Source organism: Rhincodon typus, chromosome 8 (genome assembly GCF_021869965.1).
Source record: "Rhincodon typus isolate 14 chromosome 8, sRhiTyp1.1, whole genome shotgun sequence".
Classification (NCBI taxonomy): Eukaryota; Metazoa; Chordata; class Chondrichthyes; order Orectolobiformes; family Rhincodontidae; genus Rhincodon; species Rhincodon typus.
The window spans coordinates 78,367,789-78,384,174 of NC_063339.1; the positions used below are offsets into that span (position 1 = coordinate 78,367,789).

At 41.2% G+C, this 16,386-nt stretch overlaps 1 protein-coding gene across 1 annotated transcript in view; it reads right to left on the reverse strand.

Moving 5' to 3' along the window:
• Positions 1–4,741: 4,741 nt before the first annotated feature.
• LOC109914529 (EH domain-containing protein 3-like) overlaps positions 4,742–16,386 on the reverse strand; it is a 67,275-nt gene continuing 55,630 nt past the window's right edge. Inside the window, exon 6 of the mRNA XM_048599711.1 lies at positions 4,742–13,554. Coding sequence (XP_048455668.1) covers positions 13,033–13,554 — 522 coding nt within the window. The 3' untranslated portion in view covers positions 4,742–13,032. The remainder of the gene's footprint in view (positions 13,555–16,386) is intronic.

Below are 16,386 nucleotides of genomic sequence, written 5' to 3' on the forward strand. Positions count from 1 at the left end.
TGGAATCACGAGAACTTGTAAAATTCCTTATCTATAGATAAGGCTGAGAATAGCTTCATCTGACGAGTAAAAGTGCTCAGATTATACCTAGAGAAGGCAAAGGTTGATTTTATCATAATCTTTGCACAGTTTTCCTTTAAAAGATGACAGAATTTTGGTGACTAACAGATGATTTGGCAAGTTATCAGCCACCAAACTGGGAAAGTGATTGAAAGTACATGTGATAAGTGAAAAAGGCAGGTAGCATATAATAGATGTACACACTACACTTTGGGTCTAAATCCAGCATACACCAACAGAGTCTTAAATGGAATGTAAAGTGCAAAGTGAGTATGTGAAATTGTTTTGGCAGTGTCATTTCAATCTGTCGTGGATGTTATATCCTGGTAGGATTCTCTGATCAGAACAGCATGGAATCAAGTCCGCTTCTTAGCAGCAGACTCTGATGCACCCTTCTCAGATGAGCAATTAAACAGTCTGCTCATTAGGTGGGTGTATAATATCCCGAGGTGTGGTTTTAAAGACATGGATGGGAGGGTTTTGCTGCCGTCCTGGTCAATAGCTTAAGTGACTAAAACTTGGCTAAGGAGCAAGAACACAAGAAACAGGAGTAAGCCATTCAGTCATTCAACCCAGTTCTGCCATTCGATAACATCGTGGCTAATCCAATTGCAGCCTCAAATCTACGTTCCTGTTTGACCATCCATAACCCTCGATTTCCTGTTAATCAAAAATCCATTTCACTTAGCATTGAATTAACTCAATGACCCAATCTATATTGATCCCTGTGGTAGAGAATTCCAAATTTTACACAGAGGGATGAAATTCCTCCTTATCTTAAATGCAGAAATCTTATTTTTAAACTTTTCAGTCCTAAAATTTCGATATTTCTCCCATAAATAAAAAAATCTCCTCAGCTTCCACCTTATCAAGCCCCCTCAGAAACTCTTATCTTCTAAACTCCAGTAAGTATACACCCAATGTTCTCAACCTTTCTTCAATAAGCAACCCCTTCATCCCAGGAATTAACCTAACGAACCTTCTCGGAGCTGTTTTCAACAAAAAGATATTTTTCCTTAAGTGACAAACCAAAATTAGAGATAGTAAGAACTGCCGATGCTGGAGTCAGAGATAACAGTGTGGAGGTGGAGGAACACAGCAGACCAGGTAGCATCAGAGGAACAGGAAAGCTGACGTTTTGGGTCAGGATCCTTCTTCAGAAATGGGGGAGGGGTAGGGGGCTCTGAAATAAATAGAAAGAGGAGGGGCGGGGCTAGGGCAGGGAGGTAGGGTGGCAATAGGTGAGTGCAGGTAGGCAGTGGTGGGGATTGGTCAGTGAGGTGGGAGGAGCGGATAGGTGGGAGAGAAGACGGACAGGCCGAGGAGACGGGGATGAGAGAGAGGGTTGGTCATGGGATGAGGTCGGGGGTAGGGAGTTTTTGAAGCTAGTAAGGTCCACATTGAGACCATTGGTCTGTAGGCTCCCAAGGGGGAACATGAGGTGCTGCTCCTCCAGTTTCTGGGAATTTCCCTCCCCACCCCTATCTGCCTTCCAGAGGGAGCACTCTCTCCGCGACTCCCTTGTTCGTTCCACATTCCCCACTCGCCCCACCACCCCCGGCACCTATCCCTGCAACCGCAGGAAGTGCTACACCTGCCCCTATACCTCCCCCCTCACCTCCATCCCAGGCCCCAAGAAAACCTTCCACATCAGACAGAGGTTCACCTGCACATCCGTCGATGTGGCCTCCTCTACATCGGTGAGACCATGCGGAGGCTTGGAGACTGCTTTATAGAGCATCTGCGCTCGGTTTGCGACAAACGACAACACCTTCCAGTCGCGAACCACTTCAACTCCCCCTCCCACTCCCATTCCCATTCCCTGGATGACATGTCCATCCTGGGCCTCCTCCAGTTTCACAACGATGCCAACCGATGGCTGGAGGAACAGCACCTCATATTCTGCCCTGGGAACCTACAGCCTACAGGTCTCAATGTGGACTTTACTAGCTTCAAAATCTCCCCATCCTCGACCTCATTCCATGAACAACACCCGCACCCCCCCTTCATTGACCTGTCAGTCTTCTTTCCCACCTATCTGCTCCTCCCACCTCACTGACCAATCCCCACCACTGCCTACCTGCACTCACCTATCGCCACTCCACCTACCTTCCCCAGCCCTACTCCTCCTCTTTCTATTTATTACAGTGCCCCCTACCCCTCCCCCATTTCTGAAGAAGGGTCCCGACCCAAAACTTCAGCTTTCCTGTTCCTCTGATGCTACCTGGCCTGTTGTGCTCCTCCAGCTCCACATGGTTAGACTAAAATTATACACTTTCAGTAAACCACGTTATCACAACCCGAATGGGATTAGTGTGCTGGAAGTCAAGCCTCTCTATTCCGAGTCAAGTGTGAAATATGACCAGTTTAGTCTCTTGGACAGTTAATGCCTGGCTGTGAGCACGAAGATAAAGGAAAATCACACCAGGTTCCATCAATGAACATCAAATCAAAAACAATCATAATAAACTTGGTCTCTCACATTTGACAAAAACAGGTTATGAATTACTAATGCAAATTTAAACTATACATCCTTTAAAAATCCAAACATACACAAATTCATTCAGAGGACAGACAGGTGGTCAACGCATAGTCTTTTGAGGAACCTTGTGGGTGGAAAATATAGGCAAAACATGTCTATGGATCAAAATCTAAGCCAAAGTGGGTGGTATTAAGTAACTTTTCTCTCAGTTCTCTTTGTTGATTTTTGGCGATATCATGTCTTTCTCAATTTAATAACCGGTCAATTGCACCGAGATCTTAGCTTGATTTAGAAGTTTTCCTTTGGAAAATCTTTAAGTGTTATTTCTTTTCCATTTAAAGAGAGACAGTGTTTCACTTGCTGCAGGCTTTTTACAGGTATGTGTCTGAACTGTTTTCTCTCTTCATTGCCAAAACAACAACTTCAAACCAATTCAAACCCTTTTTCCACCACCGTTACCCACCTGCACCCCCCCCCCCCCCCACCCCGGCAAATCCCTGCAAGACATCTCGTGCCAGTACAAAGTATCAAATCCAGTGCCAGCAAAAGAACACCACACTGTTCCACTTTTGCTTCGAGCTATAACAAAATAAAACCAGTTCGTTCTCAACAAAGCAGTTCAAACTTGCATTTTTTCCCGTACCTTAGATTTCCAAATAAAATCATCACGCTGCTCACTCTGCTGATTGTATTGTAATATTCTAAAAGCTATTTAACAATGGATAGTCACAATGACAGATATTCCATCTCTCCCTCCTTTCTTGAGGAGTTGAGTCAATTTTGCAATTTTCAAATCTATTAGATACTGGAAAAAAAAATCTAAGGAATATTGGTAGATTACCCTAATGCATTCGCTATCTGTACTTGCATTTTCTTATGAACCTCGGGTGTAGACCATCAGGTCTAGACAAGTTGTCATGCTCGAGTCCCTTACATTGTTTTCTAATGACAGTGCTTGCATTAAATTCCTCTCTCCTTTTTGTCTCAATCTTAAATATGCTTGGGGTACTTCTTGTGTCTTCTAGTATGAAAACAGATTTTAAAAATCTTTCCATTTCCTTGTTTCTCATTATTAAACCACCGGTCTCATGCTCGGAAGAATGAATGCTTACTGTACTTATTCTTTTCCTCCTCCAATGCTTATTGAAGCATTTACTGTTTTGCTTTGCTTGTTTTCTCACATTCTCCAATTACTACCTCTCTAACAGATCACACTTAGTAAACTGGTTCCCCTATTTCTACTTCGTGGCAGTTACTGCACTTCAGAAGCTCTTCATTCACTACAAAGCATTTTGAGGGGGGGGAAAGGAGCATCCTGAGATCTTGAAAGATGTTGTGTGAACACAAAGATATTCTTTCCATTAATTTGGTACACTTCCTCAGAAAGTTATCAGGATATATTTGGGATGAAGATATTCTGTATAGAATTATTTTCTCCTATGCTGTTCTGGACTCCCTGATTTTTTTTCCCTCACAATCGTCCACAGGCGTTTTTCTTCATTTTTGTCTCTGGTTTGCATTGCCACAACTGGGAAAGGTTGTACATGAAGCTGCACAATTTAAGAAATACAGTAAGCATGTCTGACCTGATGATTATCGCATCATTTTCCATAATCTCGGTGCCTCTGACTGAGCATACTAAAAATGGAGAGCTTCTCAGCAAAATCTTCATTTAATCCAAACACAAATTCTCAACCCACAGATAAGCATTATTCTCGAGGCTGCATAAGACCGAATATCAGAGTTTGGTCAATGTAATGAGACAAATTAACCAATATGATCACCGGACCTCAGGAAACACTTCCTGGTTTGATTTAGATTTGCAAGGTCTGTAGAACTTAACTGGGGAAAATCTCAACTATGTTTAGAAGGGCAACACTCCTGTGGACAAAGCGAATCAATCAAACTTGTGATTAGCTAAACTCAAAACAGCCAAAACATGTTGGCTGCATTTTGACCATATGATTAACGAGCTTGAAGTGGTGTTACTTGATACGATGGAGATGCCAAGCAGAATATAAACAAGCTGCATTTTCCTATTGACATGCAGCTAGGTGCATTACAAAACCAGACAGCAAGATGCTTAATCGCTGTTCACACAGTGTCCATTTTCTCTGATCATTCACATGCTGACTTGAAGATTATGCATGCATGGAGATGACACAAGAATGTAATCACAACAATTCAAACAACGTCACATTAAGTTAGAAATTAAAATTTTATTTTATTCATAGAGAATTTTCTAATGTAATTTTACATTGAAGTTGCAAATCTAACAATTTTAAAACTATGAAGTCATTCTGTCTTCTCAAATATAGGAATAATTGAAAGATAAAAAATAGATAAGCCATGTTTAAAGTCTCAGTCCAGGTTTACAGTTTATGAAGAGCTGTATATAAAGCAGAAGCAGGTTTTTAAATATATTTCCAGTATCACTTTGAAGTTACATTCATAAGCTATCCAGGGCAGCCTAATACTTGGGCACATCTCAGATAATCCAGTTAAGTTTATGATTCTTCCATCAGAAACAATCCTAAGGAATACTTTTGAACAGTATATTCTCACCTCAATGTGCCAAGCTGCAGTTTTGTCCAAAAATGTACAATACAATACAAAACATATTGACAAGTTAACAGCCCCAGAAAGAAAGCCACAGGGGCAAAGCAGGATCGGCAGTGGATGAAAATTACTCATTTGCAATAAAATCCACTGGTCTGTCACAAACAAAAAATATATTGGCATGTCTCTTACATTCTGAGTAAGGCACTTTGGAAAAACTTCTTGGAAAAAACTTCTTTAGCAGTACTTCATTTTGTAAGTTTACGTACTAATAATTCAACATTAGTGTATTTATCACTGTCATCCCCGTCCCCTATGTAATGAATCTGTTCAGCTTTCCACCATAGGCTAATGAGATGTGATTAATCTCTCTCTTTTGGCTGCATCTTCTCCCGATGCTGTTCTGTAAGAAGCTGCAAGGAAGTGTCTTAGGTAAGAGGGGCAAGATCAACCCATCTGTGTTGCACATACACAACATAACCCTGTACAATACACCTGGAATGGTTTCAATTCACTGTAATTCCCCAAAAGCAAGATGCACATTAACCTACAGCATTTCACCCATACTGCTGAGCAAGGTGGAGATATCTGGTGTATCATACTCGGGTAGAGTCTGCCTGTTGTGAGCAGAGCAATGCAGTGCTCATCAATATGGCCTCATCATTCAAGTTTTGCTGAAAGTTCTCCTGAAGGATCATGTGTAGCTGTGAGAGTGGCACAGAGCCCAAGCAGTGGGAAGTAAAATTTGGCAGCTCTGCAATCCACCAAGTTTCTGCTCATTGCATTTTTGATAAGGTTTCAAAAGTGCAATTAAAATAGATGGGAGGAAAATGAAATGAGTCAATTTCTTTAAGGTATTAACATTAAGTGAGATATAGGTACAATATGTAAGGCTATAGTTTGACATGTGGACAATTAGTCTCAACACAACCACGACTTTTTCACACACTGCCATCTATATTAAAAAAAACATAAATGGAAAACAAACAGAAAAATGTAGTTTTAAAGCTGATAGTGACAGATCCTTGTGACAGGACTGAGTGGAAACTTGTGGAGATGGCAGAGTCTCAGCTGTTGGCTGCAGGGTCTTAAACCCCACATCAGCTCTTTTCGGAAACAGCAGTCCTGTACCGAGTCACTCAGCTACTTTACCAGTCTCCACCTTTGGATCAAGGGCCCTGCGCTTGCATGTCCCACCCAGCAAAAGCTCTTCAACACTAACTGGAATGCTAGTGGCTGCTGTGGGTATGCCATCCATCCAAGGTCTCAGATTGAAGAGGGACCCCTGGCATGTGATGGTGGGGATGGTGTCAGTGGCCAGGGCAAGGTGAGTGAAATTCAACCTCCTTAACCAATGCTGTGTCCCTCAGACGTTGGAGTGCCATTGAATGAAAGTACACTGTCCCCACATCAAGAACTGGATCACAGTGCCAAGGATCAGTGATAAAATAGTTCAATATTTTGAAGCCTTCAAGCTCCTTTGAGTAGGGAAACTTACTCGAATTAACAGCATCCAAAGGTTAGTTCACCAACACCTCAAACTGGAAGCCTGGCAAACAACCGTCCCAATAAAGCAGAGACATATAGCTGAGCAGCAAGCAGAGTAGCACAGCTAACTTGACAAAACAAAGAGGGCAACACAGACTAGATGATGATTCAGGAGGATGTCATGCTGCGTTACTGAAAACCCTGTAGGCAGGTACAATTAAATTTCAAATACAACAGCAAGACGAGTTCTAACAGATCTTAACTTGGGTACAAAGGAGTTTTATCATTAGCCGTGTTCAATGTAACTGTCACAATAACAATGTTCTTATCAAATTTCGAACTGGAGGGTTTAGCTTCAATGCTCGTTGCACTATGAAAATAACATTATAACTGTTACTAACCCAATCCTTTAATTTTCATCCTACAAAAAGTACAATTCTTTTCCCTCATAATCAACCAAGAGGGGAAATTTAGAGATGTGCCAATGGATGAAATAACTGACATCTCCATTAGCAATAGTAAAAGTTTAAATAACTGAATTCAGGTGACATACAAGTCAGATGGATTCTGTAGGAGGATCATGAATCCACCTAACAGGAGGAAAGGCTGATATAAATATTATTTCGTTGTCCAAGAGATTTAGCTGTACTGTGGTTTCGTTTCTTGGACCTCCAACATCTGCATTTTGAGAGACTTTCATTGTTTTCAATGACCCAGTTTCCACTGCTCTCTACAGTACAGATTTCCAAAAACTAACAACCATCTGAATAAATCCCTCCTCATCTCTATTCTAAAATGGAGAAGTCCTTGTCCTGAAACTCTGCCCCTAGTTATAGGATTTCCCAAATTACATGCTAATATTAAAACATTATTTTCTCTATGCAAGAAAAGGGATAATTTGGCAATGCAAGTTATAGTAGTGAAAAAAAAGTACCTCCTAAGGGAAAACTTTCCACATAGGACACTGCACGCATGCTTGAGATAAGATTGCCAAGATGGCTGTAAACTGTTTACTTTTGCTCTTCATAGGATCTCAATATTTTTGTTTTACAAATATGTATATGTTTTGTTTATTGTTCCCATTATCTTCAACAGCTTATCCCTCTTTCATTTTGTGACTGACATTTTGACAATAGACTGTTGATAAATATTAAATCAATGCCAGAGTCAATGAGGTCCAGCCTCATGTCAACCACAACTGCCATAAAGTTATTTTTGATTTTTGGTAGTCTACTTTTCAGTTGAGACCAGCAGACAGTTAAAAAGGGCTTTGTTCAATTTTCAGTTAAATGGCAGATTTGGTTGCTGTCCAAGGACAGTAACAGTGAAAAATTCAATGAGCCACCCACCAGCAGGCTCATTCTTCACTTCAAAACTCACAACTAGCATTCATACAGCCCCCACACCACCAACCTCTCTAACTTGCACACTATAACAGGTTCTGGTTCATTGCTTTGTATGGAATATTACAAACATCTGAGCAATGTGGGTTTAAAAGAGAGCTGCAGTGCCAAGATGCCAGCTTCTTTGTAGAATGGAGACATTCCATTCACTGGGGGAATAATTTCCAGATCAACATGTAAAACAAAAAAAAAAAAACAAAGTGGCCAGCATCTGTGGAGCAGGACACAGAGTCAGTGTTTCAGGTCTGTGACCTTTTGGTCCAGTTTTGGTGAAAGGTTGCAGATCCAAACCTTTAATTGTGAGGAACAAGAGCCTGATGTTCAAATAGTTGTTTGGTCATACAGAACTCGTGTACAGCTGAAACAAAAAAAGAGTCTTATTTTTGTCAAAGCTCTACATTTTGCACTCATTGGGACAATCTCAAAATTGTGCCTTTCATTCGTATGAGCAATAGTCAAGTCTGAAGTTCCTTAGTTCGTTTTTCCTCCCATGCCACCCCTTGTTGAAAATCTATTACATTTCTAGCTTTTCCCAGTTCTGATGAAAGGTCATCGACCTGAAATGTTAACCCCATTCTTCTCTCTCTACATATGCTGCCAGACCTGCCAAGCATTGTCAATTTTTCTCCTTTATTTGCATTTCAGGCATTTAACTTTTATAAGAAATTTTCATAAATAGCAAGCCCCATTTTTAACAAAGTAACATTGTTCACTTCTGCCCTTAAATTTGGACAATCTCTCATCTTGCAGCCAGGAACGAAAATGATTTGAGCAGTGTCAACATCTGGCTTATTGCTCGTTTCACAGGCAAGTGAAACATCAGGAATTATTAAAGTGCCAGCACTCTGGATTCTCAGGCAGGATTCATCGTTTACTACATTACAGTTAAGATTTTTCTTCCAGTCAAAAGGGAGAGCTAAACTGTAAATTCATTGCAGTCTCCAGTTATCCCTCGCAATTAATTTCGGCATCTATTTTATATGAAAAGGTTTGCATTCATGACGTCTATTCCTACTAACAAAAATTAATCAAGCAGCTTCAGTGGCAACCATCCGAGGATCTGCATTGATATACAAGTACACAGTGATTTGAAAGACTACTTGTTCCCAGGACAAATCTGCCAGCGAGCAGATTAAAGACATTTCCACTTAACTGAGGGCTGTCAGTAACTGGAGACAACATTACTATGGTTATATAGCCTCTAGATGGCAGGGACACTTGCTTCATTCAGTTCTTCAGAAGCAAGTTCTATGGGTGTTCCAAGTTTAAGAAACTGTTTAGCTTTGAGCTCTGAGCTGTCAGACCCTGCCTTTTGAAAACAGCCTAGAATGATAGGCAAACTGCATAACACAACTATACGTACTTGAAATCCAGTGTCACATTCAGAATTACACAGGACAGCAAAAACAGACGGGATGTTACTTTTTTTTTTGAGATTTACGAGAAGCAGTGGGGTTTGTTCCAAGCCACCCGAAAGGAGTGCAACACGCTGCTGTAACACAGTGGGCTAATGTCAAGAGTGTATGCAGTGGATCAGACTTAAAAATTCACAAACTCACTTCAAAACCAAAAATTGTCATTATTGAGCAAACATACATAAGTTTAAAATCTTCAGATTTATCAGATAGGAATTACCAAAAATACCTGTCAATAAAGCTTGAGATGCAAGGGTCAATGGGCTGAAGGGTGGCAGGTGGAGTCTAATTTGGATAAATGTGAATTGCTGCATTTTGGTAAAACAAGCTAGGACAGGGCTTATACAATTAATGGTAGGGCCCTGAGTAATGTTATAGAACAGAGACACCTAGGGGCTCAGGTGCATAATTCTTTGAAATTTGCATCATAGGTCGACAAGGTGGTTAAGAAGCTGTTTAGCACGCTTGTCTTCATTGCTCAGACCTTCGAGCAAAGGAGCTGGGATGTCTTACTGAGGTTGTACAAGACGTTGGTGAGGCCTCTACTGAAGTACTGTGTGCAGTTCTGGTCACCTGTTATAGGAAGGTTTTTATTTAACTGCAGAGGGTTCAGAAAAGATTTACTAGGATGTTGCCGGGAATGGAAGGTTATAGATATAAAAATACATTGGAAAGACTGGGACTTTTTCCACTGGAGCGTAGGAGAATGAGGGGTGACCTTATTGAGGTTTATAAAATCATGTGAGGTACATATCAAGGTGAATGGCAAGGGTCTTTTCCCTAGGGAAGCGGTGTTCAAAACTAGGGGGCATATTCTTAAGGAGAAAGATTTTAAAAAATCAAGAGCGGCAACTTTTTTTTTTTTTTTTTTACACAGATAGTGGTTTGTGTGTGGAATGAATTTCCAGAGGAATTGGTGGATGCAAGTACAGTTACAACATTTGGATAAGTTCATGAGTAGGAAAGGTTGGAAGGATATGGGCTAAACGCAGACGGTTGGGACTGGTTTAGTTTGGGAACATGGTCAGCTTGGACCAAGGGGTCTGTTTCCATGCTGTATGGCTCTCCGCACTAACAACGAATTTGGGAGTTACAACTATTACTGGGTAAATGGACAGTGTATTGTTCACCACTGTTGTGTGAGGTCAATTACAAATGGCTGAAGCTACTGTCTGCAACTTATCCAGGACCAGTCACTATCATTAAGCACCTGGGATCTCTTCTGTTATGATATTGTCACTCCTCAATAAAGGCTCATTGCAATACTTCGCAGCAATGGTGCCAGAAAAGTTTGAATTGGCACCTTCCATCATTTCTCATACTGAAGCTTTCAAGACAGCCCCAAATTCAGCTGTCACATTCAGTATTTCCCTGAAACTACCTCAACGGGCTGAGTAAATAGACATATGCTTCATTATCAGCACTTCATAAACAGGGCAAGATAAAACAAGGCTTATCTGCAAAAGTCTATACTTGAGGCATCAGCACTGAATGAAACTGACCTAAAATCAGGTTTGTCCCTCTACTGCACTGAAGTGGCCGAGTTTAAAAATGGAACCTTTCCTAAAAGGTCCGGCTGTAAAGTGATTTGCAGTATTAACCAATATCATCTCATCAGCTCTCAGATTACGATTTTCAGAACTTCACCCTGTTAAGAAATTACAGAAGATCAAGAAAGTTACACTTCTTCAATTGTGCATGTTATTTATATGTGCAAAATGATGCAGAGTCAGGAAGAATGCTAAAAGGACAGGCATGCACACATTCTGCACACAGGGTAATTTTTCTGACCTTAACTTTTAGAAAATGTCAACTATGCCAACACTTCAGTGTAACTTTTCATTGTTTGGACTAAGTTTTTTTCAATGCCAATTGAGGCCTGATTGTGTCTCTTGATGTTTCAAACAGTGCAGTTTCACAAATGCCTAACGTCTCCCAAAGGGCTCTTTCCCTTCATTCCAATGAACAACTCTAATAATGATTTAACCTGACTGTATTCCTATTCAAAGTTCCTCCCACTGCTCGTGGACAGTAGCCACATAACTGAGAGAAGAATGAGTGCATGGGTAACCTCTCAGATCAAACAAATTTTCAGTAAACCCACAGCAACAGATACTACTGCACAATTATCAGCCTCTCTTCTTGCCCTGATAACATCACCTCGGTTTTAAAAGTGCAGGGACGCAGTTGAGAAGCAGACATATCCTTCCATAACTCCACTGGCAACTTCACCATAGAGCGAGATATTGTGCCTACACCTCTTCTGTGAAGTCTGGAAGGATTTCCACTTTGAAATCACATGATAAATGTAGGTTGTGGCTGTTGTTTAGGGTGATGAATAACTACATTGCTGCTACGAGGAGCTTGTGCTGCAGGGCATCATTTACAAAACAAGATTAATCACCAAAGCAGGTCATCACAATGCACTGCCAAGGGGGAAGCAAGAGAAGGCTTTAAATGTGCAAGCAGCGCATCTACTTTTGTGACTTATGACAATGCAAGACGACGTATAGTCTGCCCATTTTGTTGTGCTCAAGACTCTGAAATGAACCCACCATGATCTGGGGGCATTTTAACGGAACGTTTATTTCCGATTCAGTTCACGAGAATTCAGTCCCGTGGAGTTAACTTTCCATTCCACAGTTCACAATGTCACACTGCAGCGCATACCCCAGGATTCGAGGCTTACCCTCCCTCTCTTTGTACTTCTGCTACTGGCTAATTGAGGCAATGCCTCAATGACCAACTACATGTGAAGCTTTCCTGTCCCTAATTTTTAAACGTGTCTCTGTCAAGCAAAATATTGGAGGTCAGGAGATTAAAAAAAAAAGTTGGTCACCAGAACTTTTTTTAAAATAGAAAATTTTAAATGATAAATTAATAAATAAATCCTTCTGCTCATTGTGCTGGTGCCATCTTCATCTCTTCACAGCCCTACAAGTTTAGCACTTGCTAATGGTCTCACCCATAACTGCAGTGATCACATACCTATAAAAGTTCAAGCCTAAGGGACTGGCTTGAAGCAGTGAAACGACACATGCCGGTTTCCACTGAATGAATTTTCCCTATCTGTAGTCATCAGCCAGCTCAAGACATGCTTTACACAAGGAGTGAAGGCTTTGACAAACAATGAATTGACAGGGTAGCATACAGTTACCATCAGAGCATTCACAGCCTGCTTTAGAAGCGGAAAGCTCTCACGTGCCAGACTGCTCAGGTACCCAGAAAACAGGCTGATGGTGGACTACAGGGGCAGACATGAGGAATAGGAGTGGGAAGGTCTCTGCAATTCCTATCCAGTCAGGACAGTGCAGAAACGAGGAGTTTATGTAGAGTTACTCAGACATATTAGTCAGACGTTTGCTGCAACAGCACTGTGTCACGCTCTGGGGAGATTTTAGAAGTCTAAAGTATCAAACTGTAGGGAAACTCATTAATATTTTATACCTTTCAGTTATTACGCACCAGCACGTGATTTAGCAAATACGGTTAAGTGGTTTATATTGTATAGAAAATAGATCTTGTATACCCAAATCTACAGGCTTTACCATCCTTCCCCAGAATTAATGAATGGTCTCTTCTGCCATCCATTCAATTTGTCTCTAATTCAAAATGCTAAATCGATTCAGTTCTTTCGCTGGGATGGAGGAATGAGGTGCCCTGGCAATTCCCCAGGCAAATCATATCCTTCCAGCTTTATCTTAATCAGGTGACAGGCCAGAGCGAATTCCTCATCGTCCAGCATTCCATCACGATCGTAGTCAGCCAGTTTCCAGATCTTCCCCAACACAGTGTTTGGCAATTTAGACTTCACCATTTCTTTCTTTGCATTGTTGCCACTGATTTTGCCATTAATTGGAGAGAGCATGTAGAAAATTTCATCATACTTTGACTTCTCCCTTGCTACAATCCACTCACTGTCATCTATGCCTGCTCCAGCGCCTTCACCATACCCTTCGTTAAAGGGCCCGTTTAGGTTGCCATCAAATGCGCCACCGGTCACAGCCTGTGCCGGCTTGCTTGCTTCTTCTTGTCGGATCAGGTTCATCAGCTCAGCGATGTGGTTGGCCAACATTTCATCCACGGACTCTAGCATCTTGGGTTTCAGGGTATGAAACTTGCTGAAGTCACAGGACAGCAGCATTTCCTGCCGAAGTAGAGAAGAAAGTCGAAAATTGAACAGCAGCAAAAATTACATCAGTCCCCAGCACCATCCTTTCTCCGGTCAATGCACTACAGAATTTCATGCCCAGTTACCAGTGTGCAGATCTCCAACTGTCATCTACTCAGTAAACCACTGAATAGTTCTAAGGAGAGTCACTTTTAATTGCTGTTGTAAAGGAAAATTTTAAATAGAGAAAGAGAAACAGGAGCTGATCGGAATAGATGAGAGATGGAAGATGATTCATGAATGACAGAATGAATCATTGGGGCCAAATAGACTGTTGGTGGTGGAAATCTAATGTATTCTACACATAAATGACTGGTCTTGGCCTTTAGTAGGTGTGAGTTTACATAACAGGCTTACACCATTACACTCTTCTCTCAGGCAATACATTAGCACCTCCGCAGAATTATGCACACTGGTACTACCACAATGGTTCCTACCTCTCACTTTTCTACCAATGAGATATCTAATCTAAGATGTACTTTTAAAACATTTCCAGGACTCACATTTCACTCTCGGTCGCTAAGTTTTGCCACAAGGTCGATATATTGATACGACTTGTGATCTTCACTTAACATCTGCTCAGTAGTACCGAACTTGAATCTCGCTGAAAATAGAGACACCCTGCTGAAGCATCTAACCTTTGCGCTCACCAGGACAAATGCAAAAAATGCCAGTTTCAAATGGTCACAACAATTTATACTGCTGAGAAAAGGGTGCCATTTGTTAGTAAGTCAGCTTTGGTTTCTTTTTAAGTAATTCACTGACATGAGCATTGTCAGCTGGTCCTGCATTTAACGTCCATCCCGAATTGCTCTGGAGAGGTTAGTGGTGAGTTATTTTTTCCAACTGTTGCAATCCTTAAGAGTGCAGGCTGTTAGGAAGGAAGGAATTTTGGCCTAACAACAGTGAAGGTAAGGTGATTTTGGTTCTGAGTCAGGATTGCGTGGGGCTTGGAGCGGAGCTTGCAAATGGCAACATTCCCACGTATCTACAAATTGTCCTTTTAGGCAGTTGAGGTTATTGGTTTGGAAGGTGCTGTTCGAGGAGCTTTGGTATGTTGCTGTGGGGCACCTTGCAGATGGCAGCACAAGACCATAAGATGTGGAAGCTGAAGTAGGTCATTCAGCCCATCGAATCTGCCCTGCCTTTCATTAATATTATGGCTGATCTCAATCTTCAACTTCACTTTCCTGCCTTTTCCCCATAACCCTTGATTCCCTTTACTGATTAAAAATCTATCTTCAACATATTTACTGACCCAGCCTCAATAGCCCTCTTTGGTAAACAATTCCATAGAATCACTACAGTTTGTGAAAAGGAGTTCCTCTTTATCTGCCTTAATTGGCAACTCCTTACACTGAGACTATGCTCTCTAGTCCTAGACACTTCCACTGGGGAAACAACATTGTCACATTTACCATGTCAAGCCCTAAAAATCTGGTATGTTTTTATAAGGTATTCTCTCATTCTCCTAGACGCCAGTGAGTACAGGCCCAATCTACCAGGCCTTTGAAGGTAATAGGGAAGGCAAATGGAAAGTTGGCCTTTAATTGAAATGGAATAGAATATAAAATAGGGAAGTCTTGCCAAAACTATACAAGGCACTGGTTAGACCACTCATTACAAGTTTCCATCCTGAAGATGCCCCTTCATCTCAACTCTCTGGCCTCTGTTAGTTAGCTAACACTATCCACATTAATACACTATCCCTAATATCATGGGCATTTATCTCATTAAGCAGCTTTATATGCAGCCCCTTATCAAATGTCTTTTGGATTTCCAAACCTATTACATCCTCTGGTTTCCCTTTATCTATTCTGCCTGTTACCTTCTCTCAGAACTGGTTTAAATTGGTCAGGTATGGTACCTTGTTCATGAAGCCACACTGACGCTGCTTGATTATATTAAGAGTTTCTAAATGCTCTATTGACTTTTCTTATAGAGTCTAAAATGTTCCCGACAACGATGTTAATCCGATTAGCTTATGGTTACTCGAATGTCAGTACATACTGGTGCTCCTGTGCATCAGTGGTAAAGGCGAAAATGTTGAAGATTGTGGATGAGGTGTCAAACAAGCAATCAAGATTGGTCAAGGTGTTGCCATGGAAAAAGCAACAGGAAACAATAAGCTCCTCAGACTCTCCAGTTATTCAAAAAAGTTGCAAAGTTCAAAGCATATTCCTTTGGTTTGCACAGAATGTGCTCAAAATGTGATTTTTGCTTATGCTTGATATAAATGGCATACACATTCATACACAGGGAACATGTGATGAGAGGGTGAATAAACTGGGCCTATATTCTCTGGAAGAATCACTTAGAAATATATAAAATTCTGATGGGATTTAATGGGACAAATGCCGAGAAACTATTGCTGCTGGTCAGGGAATTCTAAACTCAGGGCAAAGTCACAGCTTAGGAAGCCAAGATGAGGAGAAATGACTTCAGCCAGAGTGCAATTTGGAATCTCTGGTTCCATTAGTGAACATATTTAAGGTCAAACAGATATGGCTTTGTGGATTTAGGGAGAGAATGGGAAACTGGAGTTGTGGCACAGGCTCAGATGCCACAGTCTACTCCTGTTCTTATTTCTGGTGTTGTTGCATCTGGTGGTGTTGTTACATCTTCAAAGAACTTGTTCATTGAACACCATGTCAACTTTGGTTTGATTTTCTAAAATGATTGTCTGCTACATTCTTAATAATGGAGGGGGTAATGCATAGCAAGTTGGGTTGAATGTTGGGTAGGCCTGGGGAAGTGAATGAAGTTACATGAATGATTGAGTAGGTGACCCAGTTGAGGGGTTTGGGG